At 41.6% G+C, this 21,402-nt stretch overlaps 1 protein-coding gene across 1 annotated transcript; it reads left to right on the top strand.

Annotated features, from left to right (window-relative positions):
• Window positions 1–61: 61 nt before the first annotated feature.
• On the top strand, window positions 62–20,692 carry cfbl (complement factor b, like). The gene is made up of 18 exons (XM_061739782.1): window positions 62–197; window positions 1,021–1,227; window positions 1,315–1,500; window positions 1,729–1,905; window positions 3,279–3,365; window positions 3,592–3,731; window positions 9,791–9,935; window positions 10,027–10,155; window positions 10,245–10,355; window positions 12,571–12,705; window positions 13,100–13,209; window positions 13,388–13,520; window positions 13,615–13,753; window positions 13,842–13,918; window positions 19,101–19,201; window positions 19,289–19,418; window positions 19,502–19,551; window positions 19,662–20,692. Exons 1-18 carry the CDS (start codon window positions 140–142, stop codon window positions 19,839–19,841), a joined length of 2,295 nt encoding a protein of 764 aa, XP_061595766.1. The 5' UTR covers window positions 62–139; the 3' UTR covers window positions 19,842–20,692.
• Window positions 20,693–21,402: the final 710 nt, after the last annotated feature.

Here is a 21,402-nt window from a genome sequence, read left to right on the forward strand (position 1 = left end):
TTGTTGGTCGTGAAGTTAATAAGTAACAAGGTGTTCTGGCTTCAGTCCCTCTCTCTTAACATCACTCACCACTATGAAATAAATGTACTGCTCCTGCAATAAAGGCTAATTTTCAAACTGTTCCCCTCCAAGGTTGAAGATGGGAGCTTCTGTCTGCTGGAGTTGGTTTGCTGCACTCCTATGTCTCTCCTTTATGGGTAAAGTACCTTTACTTAATATAAGATATTATATTATTCCACTTTTTGATAAGCCAAATTTGGACATTTAGGCATGCATAGTTTAAAAAATAAATATTTATGATCTGAAAGTCTTTTTTGTGTGTGTTGGACTAATAAATTAAATATATATATATATATATATATATATATATATATATATATATATATATATATATATATATATATAAGATAATATAGTCATTTAACTCACGTGTTAGAAGCAGTACACTTAACACATATACACACACACACATGCAGGGAAGGGGGTAAAAAAGTACAAAAGTAAAAGATATATATAATTACAAGATATGGACAATATTTGCGGTGGAGATAAAAAATAGTGCGAAAGAAATATATATATATATATATATATATATATATATATATAAATATATAAATATATATATATAGGTTGCAAGAAGTTCAAGACTGTTGGAGACATATACAGTATTTCATATTTTTCTTAGTTTCTTACTTCATATACTTTCAAACTTATACAAGAAAAGAATTGGGCTAAAAACTAATATAATGAAACAAACAAACAAAAAACACATTTAGTGATGTTTAGTGGGATTTAGCAATATTTTATTTATTTTTGTTTTCAATAAAATCCGGGAACTGGGAGGATATTTGAGCTCACACAGAATGATCACTCAGAAGACAAACTGACCAGAAACATTATAAGACTTTCTCATAAGTTGTTGGCACATGACTTTAGATGCCACCGTGAGCTGCTAATAGCTTCTGAAAAGAGGATTTTTCAACCAGGAATCTGACCTCTCTGTCACGACTTTCCTTTCAGGGACTGAGGTTCGATGCGAGTGCACAGAGGACAGAATGCAAATCGAAGGTGGCCATTACACACTGACAAAAAAGCTGGAGAGAGGCAGCCTGCTTGTCTACCACTGTCCCGAAGGCTTCTATCCATATCCTGCCCTGACACGTGTGTGCCAACCTAGTGGCCAGTGGAGACCAGGGGCCAAGAAATTCTCCCCCCAGAGATGCCGGAGTGAGTAACGTAACCAGGATGTTCTGAAGCTTTCCTTTCACCGCCTGCTCTGCATGATCACTCAGATCCTTTTCTTTGCCCCTACAGGGGTTGAATGCCCCGACCCTAATGTGATGGAGAACGGCAACGTCTTCCCTCCGCAGGAGAGGTACTTTGTGGGCAACGAGACCACTTATGACTGCTACTCTGGATACACGATGCGAGGCTCGTCCAATCGAACGTGTTTACAAAACGGGAAGTGGAGCGGCTTCACACCAATCTGCAGCCGGGACGGTGAGTCCCTAGTAACATCCTCATTGTTTTGCTGCTTTACTTCTTTGATTTACTTTCATGGGTTCTTCTCTTCTTACCAACTGTCTCACATTTAATTGAGAAATATTTTGCTTTCCGGCTTCATATTTGTGGAGATTATTCTAATAATGTTGCAATTCCCTGTTTTCTTTTTGCGTCGTGGCTCTTTGATGGTTTATCTTCTTCTGTATCTTGTGTTTCTTATGGCAGCCGGCGCTAACTGTCCTGATCCCGGCATCCCAGCCGGCGCCGCGAGATCAGGGAACATGTTTGGAATTGATGACAAAGTGAAATATACCTGCAATGGCAACCTGTTTCTGGTGGGATCCAGAGAAAGAGTGTGTCTGGAGAACGGCCAGTGGACCGGCACAGAGCCAGCATGCTATTGTAAGACGGACGACAACATCTGACATTCACACAACGTGTCATTTGATCATTAATAGGTCTATTGAGAGCTTAATTTACCTGCTTAATGACATGGATTTACAGCTGAACGACACCTCATTACTTGATCTACTTACTTTTACTAAAATGTTGGACATTAGGATGCTCAAGCTTGAAATCATCAGTGAATCAGGAGTAGTGCAGATAAGTTTTAAGGCACAAACAAGGCAATCATTTGATAATCGGGGCCTAAAATGTACCAACAACAGAAGCACAGCTTATTCTGACAGCAAAACAGACCATTAACTATTAAACAAACCTCTCTAAGAGTTCTTCAATCCAACTGCAGATTAAAAGTGTCATTGTATTTCTATTGTTCAGGATCAGACAGCACACAAGGTATCAAGGGTCAGTAAGAGTAACAAGTAGAAAACAACCGAAACCAAACCTTCTGAGCCTACATAACAGCCAGATGTCACTACAGTCTGCTGTCTACAACTGGAACACCTTTAAAAAGCTATTATTTCAGAAAATAATGACATGTGAACGTTAATTTGCTGGTGAGTCGGTACTTCTTGGCCATTTGGTAAAGTTGTAATCTTCTGCGTACACGGTAAATGCAATGAAATCAATATATTCTGTTAAGACCTTCTCTTTTTCTTAAAAAAAATATTTATAGGAATAAAAAAACCTTTTTAACACGCCGAGAAGTTTTGTTTAACGATGGCAGTCAGTTGCCCGGGAGTAAAATATATGATGTCCCTTTTTTTTCTGACATGAATAATGACATAATTGGTAGCTACTCACACAGAAAGTAAAGTAACCCGCCGCTAATTTTGTGCTCTGGACAAAAAAAAACCTCCTTTAAATACGTATTCAGTGCAAAAATTACTGTGTTCATGCTTTTCAGGCGGCAGCAATTTCTTAAAACATGGTTTGCATTAGTTATAAAGTAAATCTGAGTTCAGTGGGAAGTCAATATACAATCACCGGCCTCTTTATTGGTTACACCTGGTACAGCTAATAAAGAGGCAGCTGAGTGTAATGGGCACTCTAATACAGAAGGCCTGATCCCCATTTGTCATAAATTGTGATCTAGGAATAGTAAGCAGGGCTCTATGTGCACATTTCAATCATCAGAAGGGCACACAATAGGAAGAAAATTCAAAAATCAATATTAAAGCTATTGTTGTGGGTAGGAGAGAATGGAGTAATGCATTTGTCCTTTTTAAGCACCAGCTGATGATTTTTTGCTGTAGTTCTTCAAACTAACAGCGGAGGGCGCCCTGATTGAGACCTCAGTGTGGTTGTTCAAAACTACTAAAATCTGTATGACTTGGATTGCAAACCTCTGTTTTTGTGGCTTCTACTTACAGACAAGCACACTTATGACACCCCGCTTGAGGTTTCAGAGGCTTTCGGCAGCGCCATCAAAGACAGCCTTACCAACCTGCAGTCACTGAGTGAGCATACACACCTACTTTGATCATTAAAAACAATGCTTTTTCCTATTTTTTTTGTGGGTACTCCAGGCCTTATTAAGAAACTGTAGATTTTTTTGTGTGTATATATTTCACATTTTCACCCAAAAAAGAATGTTTTAGGTTTAACTTGAATCTTCAAAATGTTTACTGATGGGGTGTAAGACATAGAGGTCACAATAACAACATGGTTATTACTGTCACTCAGATGATACACAGGGGGGGAGAAAAATCCGGATATCCAAAGATGGGACACTGAACATCTACATTGCTGTGGACATTTCTGAGAGCATTGAAGAGGAACATTTTGAAAAAGCAAGAGACGCCATCATAACACTCATTCAAAAGGTAAGGCCTTCAAAACCAAGCAGAAGTGCTAGAGCGTGTTTATGTGTTATATTAATGCTAAGGGTGTGATGTGTTTATGGCTTCATCTGAATGGGTTCACTGTGGGGCAAACTGGACATATATATATAGGTGGAAGCAGAGCCGTCTGGGAGATTTGCGAGGCCCTGTGTGAAATGGCCGGGGGGGGCCCTCGAACTTTTGGGGTTTTTCGGGTCGGATCGGGTGTCTATATGCGCAATTTTAACTCTCCAATTAGCAAAATACTGGATACCTTCCCCTGCCTCATCATCATCTCTTGCCTCGACGCGGGGCCCCACGGCTGCTTGAGACCCGGTCGGATCTGTGATTTTTGTAACAAATTTATCAAACAAGCCTTTCAGAGAGGCATTAAACTCTTCCATTTTCTTTCGTTTTTTTCTTTTTTCATCCCCTGATGGAAATTCCCTGAATCTGTCTCGTTCTCTCGACATTGTGTGACAGTTTGATCCAACTCCACCGTCTGGATCAGAGCAGCTTGTGTTTGCGCTTGGTCTGATCAGTTGTATTGAACAAAAGACACACGCATCATTGCACATATATTTATAGATATGCACAGACTAGTACACATTTAGTTCTGTAATGGAACGTGACTGTTGATATTTATAAGGGAAAAAAGGAAAAAATAAATAAATAAAAAAGAAAATTAGAAAAAAAAAAAAAAACGGCCCATAGCGCGAGGCCCCGTGCGGTCGCACGGTTCGCACACCCCTTGCGGCGGCCCTGGGTGGAAATTTTCTGAATAATAACCTAAAATCCTTGTCTGAGATAAAAGAAACAGTGAAGTTTAATTATAAGAGACAGTCTCACTGAACCATCTTGTAAAAAAATAAATTTCTAGATAACAAGAGACGACGAAATAAGTCAAATTCCAAAGAGGAAGAAAACGTTGGTGGTGAGGCAACGTTGATGATCCCTCAGCGCTCAAAGAGACAGATGGGCTTCATCAACTCAACTCAACTTCATCTTTATTTATAGTTTACAGTTTAAAACAACTGAGGTTGACCAAAGTGCTGTACGGTTAAAAACTGCTGAAATTAAAATAAAAAGCAGATATTACAAAGATAAAATCAATACAATAAGATGAATACAAAAACAAGAGTACAATGAAATAAAAAAAAACAATACATTTCATTTGTTAGGCGCTATAGGAACCAAATATGTTGTTCACTTTGTGTGTGTATGGGTGGCTCTGTGTTGTTACCTGAGCCATTGGTATAAAGGTGGTTACATCACTGTTGTTTGACCCGGAAAGGCAAAAGGTTTTTGACCGCTGTGGCGCTAACTACAAACGTTTTTGCTTTGTCTGATCAATTTCATGAAATCGCAATAAATTCGTCTTTAATTGCATCAGAAGAAAATTGTCCTGGCTTGTCACAAAAAACACACCCAAATTTCTGACTTAAGGACTGAAAGAAGAGGACAAGGCGCCAAAGCTAGTCGTCACAGTTTCCCCAAACACAATGCTCTCTGTCTTGTCCTGGTTTAAGTGCAGCAATACATGCAAGCAGGGAACTTTGTGCATCAGTATCTCTGGGCTTCAATGGCAGATAAATTTGCAGGGAACCTGCAAGAGAGAGAGGCACTAGAGGAGCAGGAGGATAAAGGTGGATTTATTTACAGGAATTGAATAAAATGAGAGAGCTTGATCTGGCTTCAGGGTGGACCAAGGCCAACATACACAAAACAGATCTAACTGGGGAGTAATCACTCTAACCAAACAACAACTTACCTCCCTGACTAACATAAACATGAGAAAACAAGGTTAACCAAAAGGGTAGTCCACCCCTAATTAGCTCTAACAAAAGACAATGTGGTTACTATTACGAGCGGGATCTGACGTGTGGCCAGTTGGGAGAGGAGGGAGATGGGAATGACTCTCCTCTTCCTGGGGCTCATCCAAGCCCTTTATAAAGCAGGTAAGAGCCAATCAATGGCCAAGCTGGAAGCCAATCCCCCAATCACCTGCTGGTCCTCGCACACCTATTTACATATCATCAGAAGTCAATAGACACACCTGACACAGATGTCCGCTCTGAAAAACACAAACATATTAACATAAATACGACCACAGTCGTAACATCAGGATTACAGTCTCCAAGTGTCTTTTTGCTTTTGATAAAAATCCTTATTTTGGACACAAGAAACCACTTTTGTGGAGTCCTATTCTGGCTAACCCCTTCTTCCCTCCCTCTTTCATGGACATTTAAGTTGTGGAAAAGTAGAAGCTTCATATGTGTAAGGAATTTCTTTAAAGATGGTTCTTTCATGTCATTTGAATATTTAAAGGCGCATCACAACATTCCAAAAACTCATTTTTTCAGGTATCTGCAGATTCGAAATGACATTAAGACATGTTTTTCACCTTCCCTAACACCTACAGAGGAAGATTGGATTGACGATTGTGTTGACAGGGATCCACAAACTAAAGGCTTTATTTCATTTGTATATGACGCAATCCAAATTACAGCTTCTCCCTCTCTTCACCATATAAAGACAAAATGGGAGGAGGATCTCACCCTGCTGATACCAGATGTGCCCTGGCAACTGGCAATTGGTAGAGTGAACTCGTCCTCCATCTGTATCAGACATGGTCTGATCCAGTTCAGAGTATTCCACAGACTTCACTTATCCCAGACCAGACTAAACTATATCCAAACATTGACCCAATATGTGAAAGATGTCACCAGACCGAGGCCGCCGTCAGCCACATGTTTTGGTCATGCTCGAGGTCCAGCTCCTTCTGGCTGTCTCTCTTTGACACCATCTCTCATGTTTTTAAGAGAAGGATCAGCCCCAACCCAACTATGGCAATATTTGCTACCTCACCAGAAGGAATTACACTACACACGTTTTCAAGGGCGTAGGTTTGCATAGGGATGGTAGGGACATAACACTACCAACTTTTCAGGGGGCTCAAATTGTCCCCACCAAGTTTTAAGCAACCTTGTTTGCATTATATAATGAGTTCAGATATATAGGTAATTTAGATTGTCTTCCCAAATGTTGTAAGGATAAAATTGACCCTACCATTATTAAGTGAATTCTTTTCATTATGTTCAGACTTATATTTATCCCTTTTCACTTGCTGAATTTGCCGGTCCATTTTTTTTTTCCTCAAACGCACGTTTGATTGGCTGATGGTCTTGGACAAATGTTTATTTTTTGCATTCTGGATAGTTAAGAGATAATTCATAAGTACAATAATACATTTATTGTGTATGTTAATATAATTGAAGTTATGTTCAAATATTGCAATTTAAATTGCTAATAAAATCCTGGAATATTCTGGAAGTTTTCAAAATGTTCCTTTAGTAGTTTTTTGAAAACAAAGGTTTGAATCGAACCGTGTATCAGGTGAACCAATACACATGAAAATTAGTGTAAGTCAATACAGATTTATTTTGCATTGATCATTTAGCCTATCAATTAATTAGGTTCATATTCGTGACAAATGTAGCCCTGACCCCCGTTCACCCAATCGGTTTGGTCTTATTAATGTCCTGTCCCCAGCAAAAAGTACATGCAGGTTATGCTGTTATATCGTCCCTACCAATGTTGAGACCAAACCTACGCCCTTGCACGTTTTATAATATTTTGCAGCCCTTCATGGACTATTTCAATAAGGGACTCTCTGTGCCTGCACAAGGCAGCACTGACCCCCCACCCTCCCCCACCCCCCCTTGATTATGTGATATGTATTATTTTTGTTTGTTTTTGCCTTTTGTCAATGTATGGTTGTATATATGGTTAAGATGTTATTACGTGTAATATATGTAATTCATAATACTGAAAACTCAATACAAATATTAGTATAATAATAATACCGTATTTTCTGGACTATAAGCCGCACCTGTATATAAGCCGCACCCGTTCCATTTAAAAAAAAGATATGCAAGCCGCAGATATTTATGTTGTTAGATTAGATATTTACTACATGTACAGAATGATTTTGAACTGTAAATGATGTACATGTTTGTACCTAAATAGATCCTTTCCTAACAGTCTTTTAACACGGCAGCAACTCTGCTGATTAAAACGGGACAGAACCAAGAGAAAATAACCAGTATTTATTTATCTGTTTGAAATCTGCTTTTACCTACTTTTATCTACTAAAGAAAAAGTAGCGTATTCTTCTTTGCATTTATTTTGTCTTAGTTTTGATTCTAATTCCGGTTAGCGCTCCCCCTAGCGGTGGAAGAAAAATCCACAGAATAGCCGCACCTTTGTATAAGCCGCATGGTTCAAAACCTATGAAAGAAGTAGCGGCTTATAGTCCAGAAAATACGGTAATAAAATCCTTAAATGATAAAAACATTTTTTTATAACTTTATATATATATATAATAAACAGCATGTATTAAAAGTTTCACATTGTTTTCTGATGGAAAGTTCAGCTACTCTCCATCTGGCGATGTGCTGAGTTTGTAAAGACTCAGCAACATGGGGGAGTTATATTAGGACTGCTTTGCTGATTGGGGGCTCGGTGTAGGGGTTTGAGGATGTACACGGGGTGAAACTACAGACTGCTGGCAATAAATATGCTGAGCTGTTAAGACATGTTAGAAATATAGCAGTTAGTGGGACTTATCTGGCAAAGAAAGCCCAGCGGCGCCTTTACTTCCTCCGCAAACTCAAGAGAGCGAGAGCTCCCACACCCATCCTGAAAACCTTCTTCCAGGGCACCATTGAGAGCATCCTGTCCAGCTGCATCACTGTGTGGGGCGGTAGCTGTACTGAATACAGCAGGAAAGCACTGCAACGCATAGTGAACACAGCTGGGAAGATCATTGGTGCCCCACTCCCCTCCTTGAAGGACATTTACACCACCCGCCTCACCCGGAAAGCTATCGCGATTGCAAGCGACACCAGCCACCCCGCACACAGTCTGTTCAGCCTCCTACCCTCAGGTAGAAGGTACAGGAGCCTCCGTTGCCGCACCACCAGACTCAGTAACAGCTTTGCATACCAAGCTGTCAGGATGCTAAATTCTCTCCCCTCACTCCCCCCAGCCAGATCCTCCAGATCCTCCAGACTGGCAGGGAACTGAACTGAAATCCCCCCAATCCCCCCCCCCCATGAACACTCAGGACTACAAAACAACTGCCTCTTTTAATATCACCACTGTGTCACTTTAAATTCACTGCTCACTGTTTTTAATATATATTTATAAAACTGTTTACATACTGCACAAAAAAAAAAAAAAAAAAAAGCCTTTTGCACTCAGTTCCAGTAAATGTCTGTGTTGTGTTGTATTTGCATTTGTATTTATTCATGTGAACTCCTTTCTAAATCTTTTTTAAATCTTTATCTTTATCTTTTTAAATTTTTATCTGTTGTGCCTGTGCCTGCGCACTTTATGTTTACCGAGGGAAGTGGGAAACGTCCTCTCGATTCTTTGTATGTCTGACATGTGAAGGAACGATAATAAAGCTACTTTGACTACTTTGACTTTGACTTATCTGGACATTTAATCAATCGGCTGATGGAATGAAATGTTACATTAAAAATAAAGCCAGTGTTGCGTATGGATCTGAAATGGGACTTCAGTGTTTTAAAACTTATTGTGAAATGTCTTTTTCCCTCCAAATATCCTGCATAAGGACCCCCTGGTTTGGCAGCCGATGCGCCTGAATTATGCATGAAGCATTTTTACGAGGCTTTGAGAAGCACGTTTGACACGCAGTGTGCATAAGACGAACACGCTAACGCTCATCCAATTACGCTGCCGGCACAACAGCGCATTAGGAGCAAATCTCATTATGAATTACAATTCATAGTCCTGACTGATGTTTCCTGGCGCGGGTTCTTTGGCCCGTTGTCAATGCACACGACTGGAAACGTTTTCTGCTGATAAACGGATCAATTACTCAACAAAATAACAACCATAAGCAGTTTGAAACGTGAGGCGGCGTTGCATTAACAAAGTATTTCACAGCAGTCGTACAGGTTTACAGGCTTTAACGAGGATGTGTCAGAAGTTGATTGCAGATCATTCACCCGACTGGATTTTTGTGTCCACAGATCTCGTCCTTCTCCGTGTCACCCAACTATGAAATCGTCTTTTTCTCTTCGGAGGTATATGAAGTCCTCAACATCCTTAACTTTTTTGACGACACAGTAAGCCTGGCTTCAGTCATACAAACCTTGAAAGATTTCAAAATAGGTGGTAAGTGAAGAACAGGGAAATCCTGCTATTGTCCTTGAATACAGAGATGGAGGTTGATGTCATGAGGTCTTAAGTGCACGTATTTGTATAGACAGGAACACCGGAACAGACCTGAACCTGGTCTTAAGGACAATCGAGGAGCGCATGGCTCTCATAAAGGAACGAGTTGGACCACAGGCTTTCACGGACCACCGCCACGCCATCATCCTCTTCACAGATGGTAAGTTTACAACAGCAGGATGAAGAAATGTTGGTATTTTGCTGTTGTTCTGTCGGCGGTGTCCGTCACGCAGATCTCCCTCTCTGCAGGGGCCTACAACATGGGCGGCTCTCCTGCACCCACTGTGGCCAGAATCAAGGACATGGTCTACATGAACAACACTGCCGACAAGCAGGCCGGATCCAGGCTGGAATATCTGGGTCAGTTTTATTTTGAATTTGTGGAGACTGACACAGGGACTTTTTTTTCCCCCCTTGTCTGCATATTTATTAAACTTGTAGTCAAGAGCGCCTAAACCAAGACCAAGACTAGTTCAGCTCAAGACCGAGACCAAAAACAAACCTAGTAATTTCTTGATCCTGCATGATTGTAGAACATCATCCTGGTTCAGCTAGTTTCCATATGAGCTTGTATTCAACTGCAGCTCAATAACACAGAGAAGTGGATGATGATGTTGAACTCACTATAAATGTTTTCATCCATCAGCTGAGATCAGATATGTGTGGTGACTGCACTACCGCTATTTCTACACTATTGGAGGATTGACTCCAGTGCTTTTAAGGATTGACACGACTACTAACTAGTCCCAAAGTCCTCTACCAGAATAACCAGCCTCCAACACCCCCCTCCACCTCAGAAAAGGAATGAATAGTAAATGTTACTGACTTAATTTGGAGATGAAACCTGAATTTTAGATATTAAACATACAATTATAACTTGAAATTATATTATTTACCATTATGGTAATAAGATTACACTGCAGAACTTCTGATCTCCAGATTCTGTCACCTTGGTGTGCAACGGCATCTCAATTAGTCCCTCACGAAAATGAATGAGCAAGAAGAGAAAAGAAAAAAAAGAGATGCTGGTGAAGACCACCAAAGTGGAGCACGAAAAAGTAGGAAAGGGGAGACGAGACAGTGATGGGTCCAATTTGGAGAGTGTTTGATGTGTCATAGTGTGTGTGAATAAGAAAAGAGACATAAGACATCCAGGTATTTATAATCGGCAAAAGGACAGAAACAAAGAAGAATGGGGGCGTGGAGTGTGTTTGGATGCATGTAGTCATGTGAGAATATTTAAATGTTGGGGGGGGGGTATTGTTGATGTATATAAATGACATGTACATAATATCTTTGACTACTCTTACATATTTAAGTACACCAATATCAAGTTAGCATGCAGTCAAATAGTAAGTATACATATTATGGGTGATAAAAAAAGAAGAACAGAAGAACATATATACATACGGTACACACACACACACACACACACACACACACATATATACAGTATGTATATATATATATATATATATATATATATATATATATATTTGTGTCTTTGTGTCTTTGTGTGGAGTTTGCATGTTCTCCCCGTGCTTGCGTGGGTTTCCTCCGAGTACTCCGGTTTCCTCCCACAGTCCAAAAACATGCATGCTAGGTTAATAGGTGATTCTAAATTGCCCGTAGGTGTGAGTGTGTCTGGTTGTTTGTCTGTACTGTATATGTGGCCCTGCGATGGACTGGTGACCTGTCCAGGGTGTACCCCCAGCCTCTCACCTGAAATTAGCTGGGATAGGCTCCAGCAGACCCCCGTGACCCTGCAAAGGATAAAGCGTGTATAGATAATGGATGGATGGATGGATTTATAATTAATTAATCGCATTTTAATCTCATATCTGCTAAAGGTCCTCAAAGAATTTGAATTCTAGGACAGTGCATGACTAATCAATTGAATACACTAAGAAAAGAAAATTTGAAATCCACATTTTTATTGGTGAAGTGTGTTTCATAAATGAAATTCAAAAGAAAAAATATCTTCCTGTTCAGTTGGTCATGCATCTGTGCATGTTGGCCTGGGGGAGTGGTTTTAATACGGTTTGCTAAGACACCATTCCTCCTTGAGGCCCTCGTCTTCCACGATTGAAATTGTCCTGCAATCAGCAGCAAACCACTTTGTTCTATTTGCATAGAAAGGGGGCAATTTTGCGCCGAATGTATGAATATTACCTAATTTGCATGCATGCAAATGGCACCGGCGCACAATGCCACTACTTGCTTGGCAGCGCAGTTTGTGTTGCAATTCGCCCTTTGCAGGTGCTTTGTGAATTAGACGCTCTCTTTTTGTCTCATTTGCACCGGTTTAGCGGCCGCAAAAGCCGCGCAATCCTTTTGTGGATTTGGCCCTATGTGTAAATGCACATACATACACAAATTAATATACACAAATATAGTAATATTAACAAAAACATCAATATTATTTTTAATATCCCCACCGCCTCCACTGGTGACACAGGGACTTTGATTATTCAGCCAGTTTTGATTGTTTTTTTAATCTTCTGATCATTTGTCCCTGCATGCAGCACTTTAATGCAGAACATAACCTGTCGCGCTCCATCTCCCTCCGCCACAGACATTTACGTCTTTGCCATCGGGGCTGACATCTTCGATGATGACCTGCGGCCGCTCACGGCGGGCACCGGAGGCAAGCATTACTTCAGAATGAAGGACATCACAGGGTTACAGGAAACCTTTGATGAAATCATCGGTGAGTAGTATTTGAAACAAAGAACGGCAGCGCTGTATGTCTCTACCTGTGTATTGATAACCTTCCTAGCACATCCAGTAATAACTCCACAACGGTGAGGTGCTGCATGTGATCATAGACCCCGGTTTGTGTGGAAGGAGGATTCTTGATGCCTAAAGTACTTGGACAGAAGACAGTAACCATCCCTCCTGATCTCGCCTGACACCGCTAACGTGGGCAGACATGATAAAGTACCGCTGTAATGTAATTTGATGTAATTTGATCGATTCCAGACACTGAAGGCCGAACTGAATGTAAAGTTTGCAACCACAAATGTATCTGAGTCCGTGAACGTGGGCATTAACGTCGGCTTGCTCTTTCTAATCGTTATCCATTTTGGGTTTCTTCTACGCAGATGAAAGCGAAGTCGTCGGCCTTTGCGGTCTCCACAAAGATTATGAGATGACGTTTGACAAAAAAGGCAAACGGATGAGATATCCATGGGTGGCGTTTGTCATCAACCAGGTAAAACGCAACATTTCGATGAACCCGAATCAGCGTCCAAACATATCTGAGGGATGAATGATTAATTCTAACATTTCCATTGAGATGTGAGATGTCATGAAACTTTTTCCTGAGCTCAAACAAGTTCATCATTACATTTAGAAAAAATAATGGCTATTTCTTCTTTTTCTAATAAAAGGGAAAAAACCCAAAGAAATGCTTCGGCTCGCTGGTGGCCCCCAAGTTCATCTTGACAGCCGCTCACTGCTTCACGTTTGGTGATTTACCAGAAAACATCAGAGTTGAAATCGATGATGAAAACGGTAGCCAAGGTGATGACCCAAGTCCAAACATCCTGTTTGTCTACTTATGTCTTATTCTTTTTTCTAATGTGAACACCAACTCGTGATTTCATCCCTTTCACAGAAAAAAAAGTCCATCATTTCTGGTTACATCCATCCTATGATATCAATGCTAAAGCGGAAGAGGGCGTGGCTGAGTTTTATGACTATGATATAGCTCTCATCCAATTACAGACAGCGGTTCGATTCTCCAGTTTGGCCAGGTGAGAACTTATGTCAAGTACATGGTGGATATTCACACTTTTGCTCTGAAATTCATTGATAGAGTGTCTTTCATTGTCTATTTTTCAGACCCATTTGTATACCTGGCACCCAGGAAACGAGTGATGCTCTTCATCTGGTCGGCGACTCCACGTGCAAACAGCAAGGTTCGGTGACTCTGCCAGCATGATCTATGACTAACAAATACTCATTTCATTTAGGAAATTGTGAAATGACACAAACTGATTTTCTTTGTACGGAAAGAGCTGCAGCTACGTGTTTACGGAGACCTGCGCCTGCTCTGCTGCTTCTTTTCTGTTCCTACATAGTAGTTCAATGTTTTTAATATTAGTGGCTACTTTCTTTAAAGGCACACTATGTAACAATACCGCGCTTGAAAAATGAGGGCAGCATGTCACTACACAACTCTGCACCCCCCCAACTATGTTGCTACAGTATATCCCCCGTTCACAGTTACTGAGTGCTTTTACATGGGAAGTTTAATTCCTCTTTAATTCAGAATTAAAATTAAATCTGATTTAAAGGAGCATGAGGCAGGATTGGGGCAGGATTTATGAAAAAAATTTGTATACGTTTTAAGTTTTCTAGTAATAATGTCAGATGAAGCGTTCCAAACCAAAAAGAATGAGCCCTCTAGTGTATCTCTCCGTTGCCTTGAACAGGCTGTGTGCTGCAAAATGTGCTGCAATTCCGGGACGGAATTTCCCGTGCTGTCCTGCGGATGTGACGTCACATTCTGCTGCATGCGCGTTCTCCCCGTTCTCCCGTGCCGGCTTCGCTGTTGGCTGCAGTACCCACAACGGCCGTCGTGGTGAAGGGTGGCGCTATTGAGTCTCATTTTTTTTTTTTTTTTTTTTTCTTCCCTTGTCTGCACACATATTAATGATTGATACCATGACGGTAGAAACCAAAAGTATATATATGTGCATTATTACTATATTTAATATATATACATATATATATGCATACATGTGGGTGACGACATCCACTGCCAATCCAGGAAGCAGGAACACACGGAAACACACGTCAAGCACTGGAAATCTGCAACAAAAAACCACAAACAAAACACGAAACCGGCACGGAGCCAACCAAAACAACAACAGCAATCGACCTAAATCTTGAGATCTGATCGCAGTCTGAGCTAAGCTATCGCTACCGCTACCTAAACCCAAAAACTAGAGAGCCAGCATGCAGGTGAACGAGCCAGTGTGTATGTCTATGTGTGTGTGTGTGTGTATGTATATGATCATGCGTGTGTGTGTGTGTGTGTGGCCCTCCAAGACCAGAGGGGCGCCCGGCCGCAGAGGCAGCGGGGGGGACCGGAGACGGGCCCGGAGAGAGGGAACCCCCCAACAAGGCGACACCCGTGCAGGCCCGACAACAGAGGGCCCCAGACCCAGGCATCCCATTCATTCATCCATTCAACTATCCGATATCTATATTAATAATAATATGATATACTATACATAATAATAATACAATAATACTAATAATAATAATAATAACCATCTTTGTATAATATAATATTGATGAATTATTAAATTTTGATGTCCTGCCAATGGAGGCCCAAATCCTCCATGGCAGGACCCTTCCATATACCGCATTCTCACCAACACAGACACACAATCACGCACCATTTCCCCCTCCCCGGGGGGGTCCAGCACCGCCAGAAGGCACCCCAGGCTGCACGGCGAGCCCCGCCAGGCCCGGGTATCCCGACCCACCTATCCCAGGCCGGTGAGGGAACGCGGGTGATGTGGGACCCCCTCCCGCCCCTGGTGTTGAGTGCATGTGATTAATGCCATAAAAACAGGGAGGGGGAGGGCCAAGTATCGATTTGACACTGACCCCCCCCCTCCCGAGTCTAGTCTAGTCTCATTTCTTAAAAGGAGCCTCATACTCCTTTAAAATGAGTAAAAATTACCATGTAAACACCTAATTCCGAATGAAAATGGCCATCCCGAATTAAACTTAATTCCGAAGTAAGTGGCTGGTTTATTACGATTTTAAATCCGAATAGAATAATTCCGTGATCATATATACACTCATTCCGCTTTAAATTAATTCCGGTCTTTCTGCGCTGCTTGTTCCCTCGCGCGTCTGTCGCCATGACGCTTATATTCTGCACTGGGCTTGTTTTCGAAACAAAGTTTCAATATGGCAGCACGCAGTAAACGGTGGTCAAGAGCAGAGACAATTTATTTAATAAATAGCTTAGAGCAGGGCCGCCGCAAGGGGTGTGCGAACCGTGCGACCGCACGGGGCCTCGCGCCCCAAGGGGCCTCGCACTATGGGCCGTTTTTTTTTTTTTTTTTTTTTTTCAAAAATCTTTTTTTCTGTGCATATCAATAAATATATATGCAATGATGCGCGTGTCTGTTGTTCAATACAACTGATCAGACCTAGCGCAGACACAAGCTGCTCTGATCCAGACGGGTGGAGTTGGAACAAACTGTCACACAATGTCGAGAGAACGAGACAGAATCAGGAAATTTCCATCAGAGGATGAAAAAAGAAAAAAAAGAAAGAAAATGGAAGAGTTTAATGCCTCTCTGAAAGGCTCGTTTGATAAATTTGTTACAAAAATCACCGATCCGACCGGGTCTCAAGCAGCCATGGGGCCCCGCGTCGAGGCAAGAGATGATGATGAGGCAGGGGAAGGTATCCAGTATTTTGCTAAATGTAGAGTTAAAATTGCGCATATAGACACCCGATCCGACCCGAAAAACCCCAAAAATTTTGCGCGTGCTCGCCACGCTCACATGCGAGGGCCCCCCCCAGCCATTTCGCACAGGGCCTCGCAAATCTCCCAGGGCTTAGAGGACCTGGAAATAATTAAAAGAACATATGGCAGGAAACATTGTGAGCTTTTCAAAGTTGTAGCGGCTAAACGGCTAAGTTTGTTTTTCTTCCGGTAGACGTAACTTCCGGTCCGCCCCCCTATCCAATCAAAACCTTCCCAACCCCCAAATCTTAAGTGGAATTGGATAAAGCCGATCAAACGTGTTTTCCATGTAAACCTCAATTCGGAATTACTATTTCCGTGTAAACTCGAAGGAAAATTGTTTAATTCTGAATTATTTAATTCGGAATAATTAATTCTGAATTAAAAAACAACATGTAACCGTGGCCAATGTACAGAACTATTATTAATTTTTAAATTATAGCACCATAACCCTAACCCCCCCGCCCCCCAATTTTCATTTATTTTTATTGGTCTCTTTGTGTCCAGATGTGCTGTTTTGATACGTTGCTGGTAAGGTAGTGCTTGTGCCTTATCTAATATGCAACCTGACCAGGGATCACATGTTACACGATCCGACAGACGGCCAACGAAGCAGATATAGGAGATGAAGCATAATTAAGTGCAACATGCTGTTTATTTGAAAATGGAGGACAGAAACAGCTTTTTGTGCTATTATTTGTGTAAAAACAAAAGAAAAACACTGAGTTTATTGAAGATTTCAACCATGATCACATCCACCGAGTAGAGTTCCTGAGTTCCATGAGCGTGCAGTGATGGAGCGAAAACAACACCTTCCCCCGGGAATGTTTGTCGAGGTGCTGGAATCAAAACAAAGTGAGAAAGGCATCCTCCGATTGCTACAGATTCCTGACAGCTGTCGTTCAGCTATCAGTCTTTCTGAAACAGGCTCCTGTGCAACACCCACTGTGCATTACGTATGCGACTGTTTATGACGTGTTTGGTCAGACCTGTTACAGTCAGGCAAGCCTACGGGCAGTGCAGGCTGCTTGGAAGGACCCTGAAATGAAGCGCCATGGCTCCTGGCTCCTCCAGCTGATGACACGAAGGTTTTCAGCAGGACTTCCCGTTTCAAGCGCAGTGGAGGTGGTACATTACAAATGAAAAATGTGCTGCCTGCTGCGTAGCTAGAACCAGTTTTCTTCAACACCTGAATGAATGTGCTCCGGTATTTCTGCAATCACAGTTCACCTGCCGGACCGTCAAAAACCGGCTATGCCAGTAAACAAAAGATCACACCTTAAATCACAGACTTCCTCACTTTTTGAACTTTTCAACCGTAGATGTTTGCTTTGTGCTGAACAGGTCATTCACATTCAAAGGATTTCATCTCTTCTCACTCTCTTATTGAAACACTGTAACTAGATCCCCCATAAAACAACCAGGGGCCTCATTTATAAAAGAGTGCGTAGGATTCATACTAAAAGTGTACATGCGCTCAAAAGCCAAAAATGGCGTGCGCCAAAAAAAATCCTGATTTATAAAGCCGTGTGCACGCACACATGCACGCAATGTTCTATTTATAAATCACAGTCCACCTGGAAGGTTGCGCAGGTGAATTCGCCTCATATCCTGCCTTCTACACGCCCACTTTCTACCATGAATGGTCAATGCAAACTACTTCATGACTGTATTTGCATATAAATGAGCCTGCTGAGCATGTGCAGCGCCGGCCTGCAGTCTGTTTCCTACACTGCTGTGCGTCAGGATGAATGAGACATGTGTCGAGCCACCGTGCCACTAAATTTGTCAGAACCATGTTTGAGGCACAAATGATAATTCCCGTTGGAAAGAGCCGGTTGCCAGAAAACCAAGATTGGTCAGCACCTGTATGTGCACCGGGATGTCGCGATTCCGGCGGGTTGGTCTGTCTAACACTGGACCCAGTTCAGCACATAGATCCAAGAGCACTGCTCTAGGGAATCCAAATCGGCTTATTTGCCAGTCATCATCATGGGCCAGGAAATTTTCATGATCCCTAAATACTCTCCATCCTGATCCTGCCATTTGCGTGATCCTCAAGCAGTGCCAGCGCATCCATTGTGCAGCATTACGCACGGCTGTCACCACGCAATTTATATTCTTACTCAGCAATTGGACTGATTGTTACACACCTTGTCACAATAAATAATCAATCTGGTGCTATTCACTACTTGATACCATTTGAAGATGGATGTATGATATATGAACGCAGTACCTACTGCAAATACAGGCGTAATGGCTCACTTACGGAACACATAGATCTATAACACTGCCGGCTTGGGTGTACATGGATCTATAAGTCTGATATGTGATGACATTAAAAGTATGACATGAATCTGGCTTCATTTCACCACCTCACCGTCTGCGTCGCCAGTTCCCCATATCTTCAAAATGTTCGTGCGCTAGGATCAAAGTTTGCGTAGAGATACGCACATTTTCCCGTTAAGTTTTTTTTAATAAATCCCAACCTTTGCGTAGAAGGTTGCGTGCGCATCTTTCAAGCCCTGTTTTGTGCGCACGCAAGCTTTATAAATGAACCCCCAGGAAATCAAGTCTCATCCATGTAAATATTTCCTTTGCAGAGGAGCTTTTGCTGAAAAATCATCGTGAAAGGCTCAGTTTCTTAACAAGGAAGCATCCCCTGGTAGCTGAAAAAGACGTCTTTGCCAAGCTTGGAGCCAATGTAAGTTTATATGCCTGGGTTGTGTTATAGCTCCAATATACCGTGTCTTCATTTGAAAACCTGCTCACCTCTTTCTGTCCGTTGCAGAGAGATTTCTGCATTCGCAAAGCACTAACCGCACAAGGCATCACGGCCACTGACCCAAAGATTGCTGTGACTGATAACTTCCTGTGTACGGGTGGAAAGGTTGAGCACAGAGATGACATTGCATGCACTGGTATGTCCTGTCCGTCACATTTGTATTGCACAAACTGAGACACAAGCAATAGTAATGAAGATTAGTAACTCATCCTGAAACAGGCGACTCCGGAGGGGCTGTGTTCAAGAACTATGAGCAGCGCACGATACAGGTAAGCAGTTCTGCTGGGTTATCTGGCAAAGATCCTCTGAAAAAATAAGCTCAATGAATACAACTATGCTCTAGCTGATTGTGTAAAACAACCGATAATTGCTTTCACAGATCGGAGTGGTCAGCTGGGGAACCCAGGAAATCTGCAAGGCAGGTGGTATATACACATACGACAATCCTGATGCTAGAGATTTCCATATAAATCTTTTCAAAATGATCCCCTTTCTCAAGTCTATCCTCGGAAATCAGGACCAGGATGACTTTACACCGCTAACGTTTTTGCAAAACTAAATACACAGATGCTTTAAGCTTTTTTTCTGCCATTGGACCTTCACCACAAATTCTCTTTTAAAGCAACTCTATGTAAAAATATCACCTCTGACCACACGGGGGCAGCGTATCACAAGAGCCCCTGGTGTAAGACACAATTACCCTTTTTCCACCAAACCGGTTCCAGGGCTGGTTCTGGGCCAGTGCTGGTGCTGGTTCACAACTCATTCAACCTGTGAACCAGCTGAGAACCGGTTTGTTTTTCCACAGTTCGGGTGCTAAGGGGAGCCACGTCATTACATCACTGCAAACGTCACTAATGTCCCATCGCTCCTCGTAGCAGCTCCGTGGACACATCTCTAAAACACAGGTTGTCTCCTCCTCAGACCCATGATGCTTTGCTGCATCCAGATTAATTCTTATTTGAAAATCCAAACTCAGCACTGGCCCAGAACCAGCCCTGGAACCGGTAGAAAGGGGGTAAATGAAGTGAACCAGTAGTGGGATAAGGCGGTATTACAAGACCATCTCCACTCAGCAGAGTAGATGTAAATGCCCCCATGTGGTCAGACGTGGCATTGCAGCTTTAATAAAGTCTGCATTATTTCTGACTTATGCTTGGGTACTTGAACTAATCCTGCTACTTATTCACTTACTTTTCAGACTGTGACATCATAATATAAATGTTTTTTCAAGTTTCTGTCACAGTTTAAAAATATTTCCATTACACTTATTTTCAGAGTTGCACAGTTATGCTCATCAATAAATCCCAGCATCAGTTACGATGTAAAGTGTTTTCATATTCCTTATTTAGAGTGTAGTCAGAATATTCTTTGTTGTTTGAAGACTGTAATAAATCTGTTTTACCTGTGTTTCAGTGTTTTTTGGAACTAACAGGGATGGTTGAACCGCTGGGGATCTATGATGGTCTGTTAAAGATATCGCTGCTGTAATTATTTTCTATTGAGAGGAAGTTTTTAATTTAATTTTGCTGAACCGTCATCGAATATTTAAACAATCTTTGCTTATATTTGTTGAGCTTAACTACAACTCACAGGATAACATCTATTCTATCCATATTTAACTGTGTCTGATAACGTAAACGAGTGAAGCCACCCGCACCGTCATCCACGTTGCCTCAATTTTGAACAGGATACTTCAAAGCAGATGGTTTTGATCAGATCTTGGGGAGGTCGCGACCTGTGAAAACGAACAAGCAAACAAGTCAAAGTCCTCTCTGCAACACCACGAATGAGAGGAACAAGGCAAGGCAAGTCTATTTTCATAGCACAATTCAGAACAAGGTGATTCAAAGCGCTTTACATCAACATTAAAAGCAGCAAGACACAATTACACAGTAAATAGCCAATAAAATGAAATAAAATGATAGGAAAACAGGTAAAATAATAAGCACAAGTTGTTAAAAAGTAAGGGCAGTAGAGTACAGCAGGTACACATCTCATTCTTACGATGGCAAGAATTACGTTTCTATACGGTCAAAACGTACCAAGACCGGGTCAAATATTATTACAATATTACAAAAGTAATCTGTGCCGATTCGTGTGGTGAATCAGACCAATTT

This window comes from Cololabis saira, chromosome 14 (genome assembly GCF_033807715.1).
Source record: "Cololabis saira isolate AMF1-May2022 chromosome 14, fColSai1.1, whole genome shotgun sequence".
In the NCBI taxonomy this organism is placed as follows: Eukaryota; Metazoa; Chordata; class Actinopteri; order Beloniformes; family Belonidae; genus Cololabis; species Cololabis saira.